The 4,703-nt window shown below is 46.8% G+C and overlaps 1 protein-coding gene across 1 annotated transcript; it reads left to right on the forward strand.

Annotated features, from left to right (window-relative positions):
- The first annotated feature begins 2,889 nt into the window (after nt 1-2,889).
- Nucleotides 2,890-4,370, forward strand: LOC134821356 (uncharacterized). The gene is made up of 3 exons (XM_063832099.1): nt 2,890-2,940; nt 3,157-3,306; nt 3,534-4,370. The coding sequence occupies exons 1-3, from the start codon at nt 2,890-2,892 to the stop codon at nt 4,368-4,370; spliced, it is 1,038 nt and encodes a 345-aa protein (XP_063688169.1).
- The last annotated feature ends 333 nt before the right edge of the window (nt 4,371-4,703 follow it).

Below are 4,703 nucleotides of genomic sequence, written 5' to 3' on the forward strand. Positions count from 1 at the left end.
CCCCCCCCCCAATATAATTGGCTGCCAATTCTACCCTTCATATTTATTACATGCTTCTAACAGCAAAGGCAAGAGCTAACTGCAGTTGAGACTGGAGAGTTAGTAATTTCCAGAATTTGTCCAAATATTTCCATCTGGATTTAGTAACCCTTTCTGAGAGTGGTTTAACGTTGTATACATACATAATATTATATCATATTATATCAAACATATATAATTTATAATATACTGAACGACCCAGGTTGAAGCTAGTAGTATTCTTTGAAAGAAATTTGTAATTTAATCGTGTAAAAAAAACATCCCAACATCCCAATCGAATAATTAATTAATATATAACATCTATTAGGTCAAAAGCAAAAAGTTGCACAGTAACGCATATAAAAACGTGCATGGGCTTCTAGTATGTACGATATAATAAGAACGATTTATTAACGATCACTTAATTTATATTTCATGCAGGTGAAGCTGAAAAGAAACGATTAGATGGTTTAGCAGCCGGGAAGAGGTTAGTGTAATATATTGTTAGCAATTAACGTGCATCATTATAGACTTAAGGCTGGACGAACACAAATATTTTTGTGGCATATCAACAATTATGATATTTGAAACTGCTCCCTTTAAATCGCTCACCCAAATTAAAAATTGTGATAAGGCCCTTTAAGATATGAAATTGAAAGTAACCTAATTCGGTGTATTTTTGGACGCTGATTCCGAATCACCCTCATGTTTCTCTGGACAGTTGTCAGTTACGGGTTAGGGTTGGGGTTGGGGTTGGGGTTGGGGTTGGGGTTGGGGTTGGGGTTGGGGTTGGGGTTGGGGTTGGGGTTGGGGTTGGGGTTGGGGTTGGGGTTGGGGTTGGGGTTGGGGTTGGGGTTGGGGTTGGGGTTGGGGTTGGGGTTGGGGTTGGGGTTGGGGTTTTTTGGACGCTGATTCCGAATCACCCTCATGTTTCTCTGGACAGTTGTCAGTTACGGGTTAGGGTTGGGGTTGGGGTTGGGGTTGGGGTTGGGGTTGGGGTTGGGGTTGGGGTTGGGGTTGGGGTTGGGGTTGGGGTTGGGGTTAGGGTTGGGGTTGGGGTTGGGGTTGGGGTTGGGGTTGGGGTTGGGGCTGGGGCTGGGGCTGGGGCTAGGGCTAGGGTTAGGGTTAGGGTTAGGGCAAAAACCATTTTGGTCACGTGATCTGACACGGATTCGATTGTTTAGGGCTTGAGTTAGAGCTATGGTTGTGGTTACGGTTATGAATAGCTTCGGGGTTCTGGTTAAGATTAGCTGTTATGGTTGGGATAAGGGTTTTATGTGTGAAACAGTATTGTTCAGTTGCAAAGCAATAAAAACCAAAGTCACGTGATAATTTTAGATACATACTGTACAATTTTTATATTCGCAGAAAGAAGAATGTAAATGTAAAGGACAATGAGAAGGCAAAGAAGAAACGAAAGACACTTCCGTAAGACACCGAGTTTACATCGAGTTCTTTTCTTAAAAATTCTTGTTTATCTTCTGATCACATCCAGTTAATTGTGTCGGAGAAACTTGGTTGCCGACGTATATTGCGCAATTGTCGTCAGAACTTTTATGAAATAGCCTTTTTTGTTGTGAAATTAAGGTAGACATGAGGTTTTTCAATAACAAGCCTGATTTTATCATGCAGTTGTTATTTTCAGAAAGGCCAATGTTCAGACTTCAGAATAAACGTGTTTAGCAGGCATAAAACATTACCTTGCTTTAAATTATATTACGAAAGATTTCTAAAATATTGCTACAGGAGGAAAAACCAACGATCAGAACCGCAACAACAGTCACCAGCCCAGTTACCAGCTCAGTCGCCACCCCCATCGCAACCCCCGTCGCCAGCCCAGACGACAGCCCAGACACAAGCCTGGTCGCCCGCTCCGTTGCCAGCCCAGACACAAGCCCGGTCGCCAGCTCATTTGCCAGCCCAGACACAAGCCCGGTCGCCAGCTCATTTGGCAGCCTGGTCGCCCGCTCCGTCGCCAGCCCTATCGCCAGCCCCATCTCCACTCGCCAGCCTGGTCGCCAACCCGGTTGCAGTCAGTCAACCCGGCAATGGGTCAGTATTATAAATTGTTAACAATTAACGTACATCATCATAAACGTAAGGCTGGTCGAACACAAATATTTTTTGCAGCAAATTATGAGATTTCTAAAATATTGTTTCAGGAGGGATCAGTATAAATACTGGGATAACCAGGAAGCCGATTTGACTGTCTTGACAGTCCCGCTCTTTGCTAGCCGTCAAGCTCCAGCATTGTTGACCACCCCGGCAACACCTCCGGCCCTGGTCCCGACGACACCTCCTACCCAGGTGTCAGCTACTCCCCCTCCCCCTTCTTACTATCAGACACCATATCTTGACCTGTAAGCGCTTTGTAATTGTCCTAATATGAGATCAGTTACTATCAAGTTGACTGTATCATTGCTAAAATATAATATTAATAATTACATTACATTTTAAAAATTCATTTTTTGTCAAGTCGAAATCTACGGGGCTAATTATAAATTTTAACTACTTAACTGTTGTCTATTTCAGGGCTAAAGCGCACACAAGGAAGGTCCAAAAAGCGATAGCAGGAAAATTAACGACTATTCCATAATGGATACTGGATAGGTATGTTGGCACACTGAATTGTACAATTAGAAGGTTCAATTTAAAGCGTGAATTAATGTTCGAGGGCAATAACCGCTTGCACAACCAATCCCTGACCTGTGCTCCACTGTGTTTGAGAGATATTATCATCCTCTTTAAAGTTTAAATATGTTATATGTTATATAATGATGAATGCCAGCGTCTGCAATTTTATGTTTTATCGTCCGAAAGACAATTTACAATCACAGAATGTGAATCTTAAACAACTTCCTATCAAGATTGATGGAGGACTTGTCCCAAAGTGAGGACATCATAAAAGAAACATCAATAGTGGTAACACTAGTATTTAAAGTGCTTAAAGACCTCCATAAAAAAAGAAAGGTTTGCGGTAACTCAAACTTTGGCGATCTAGCGTTTACAACGCCCATTATAAGGCATCCCCCTCCTGTGTGCCAACCAGCAGAGCTTTTGTCGAGACCTTTTTCCATTAAAAGCTTAATTTATTAAAAAATCTCTACGCTGCACTTAATTGATTTTCTTATTCCACAGAAAGGGAGAAGCGGGTCCTCTTCGGACGAAAGAGGGCTGAGCAGCTGGGATTTTGAGTTCCTCAAAGCCCTTAATTTTCACCGACCCTCCCAGACCGAGAAGCCGGACTGGCGGGACTGGAAGGAGAAACCGGCCAAGACTCTGTTTTCGGTACGTTAAACTTTTGTTGTAACAACTAACATGTAATTACTAAATACTAACTCCAGTCTTCTCAGAAGACTGGAGAAGACTGGACTCAGAAGACTGGAGAAGACTCTTCTGTCATTTTCTCGATTTAATGTTTATATTCTACCATTGCAAGTTGAGGTGACTGGTGACCTATGCCAAGCCAGAATGTATACAAAAAACAACTCAAAGATACAAATTTTATTATTTAGGCTAATGGAATAATTAATTTCAGCTGTCAGAGACCGGGACACCTCATCAGGGACTGTGTTGAACCCTATCCCTCCCGCCAACCCGCCAACCGTCAACCCCCACCCACCCTGCCAACCAACCCCCCACCAGCTCCCCACCGGCCTCCTACCAGCCCACCACCGGCCCCCCACCAGCCTCCTACCAGCCCACCACCGGCCCCCCACCAGCCTCCTACCAGCCCACCACCGGCTCTCCACCAGCCTCCTACCAGCCCACCACCGGCCCCCCACCAGTCTCCTACCAGCCCACCACCGGCTCCCCACCAGCCTCCTACCAGCCCACCACCGGCCCCCCACCAGCCTCCTACCAGCCCACCACCGGCCCCCCACCAGCCTCCTACCAGCCCACCACCGGCCCCCCACCTGCCTCCTACCAGCCCACCACCGGCCCCCCACCAGCCTCCTACCAGCCCACCATCGGCCCCCCACCAGCCTCCTACCAGCCCACCACCGGCCCCCCACCAGCCTCCTACCAGCCCACCACCGGCCCTCCACCAGCCTCCTACCAGCCCACCACCGGCCCCCCACCAGCCTCCTACCAGCCCACCACCGGCCCCCCACCAGCCTCCTACCAGCCCACCACCGGCCCTCCACCAGCCTCCTACCAGCCCACCACCGGCCCCCACCAGACTCCTACCAGCCCACCACCGGCTCCCCACCAGCCTCATACCAGCCCACCACCGGCCCTCCACCAGCCTCCTACCAGCCCACCACCGGCCCCCACCAGCCTCCTACCAGCCCACCACCGGCCCCCCGCCAGCCTCCTTCCAGCCCCCCACCAACACCACCTGGCACTAGCTGAATGATCAATGATGATTCATTATGAATTTTAAATTTACTTTTAATTTTATGATATTGAGTGCAGACACAATTTCCGGACAACCCTGCCACCCTGATGATCCTTTCCCGTCTCACATGCACCAGTCCAAGGTAGGCAGTGTACGTATTATTGTATTTGTGTATTTGTTTGTCTGTCTTTTTGTCAATTGAACTCAGAATCTTCTGTCGATTTTCATCATCAAAGTTTGTTTTCAACTTTCAAAGTAAAAACATGGTGTACATAACAAGCTGCACATAGTCATTAATACAAGTTTGCAATGTACGCACACAAAAAGAAAACTATGTGAACAT

This window comes from Bolinopsis microptera, chromosome 9 (genome assembly GCF_026151205.1).
Source record: "Bolinopsis microptera isolate Bmic1 chromosome 9, MBARI_Bmic_1.0, whole genome shotgun sequence".
Classification (NCBI taxonomy): Eukaryota; Metazoa; Ctenophora; class Tentaculata; order Lobata; family Bolinopsidae; genus Bolinopsis; species Bolinopsis microptera.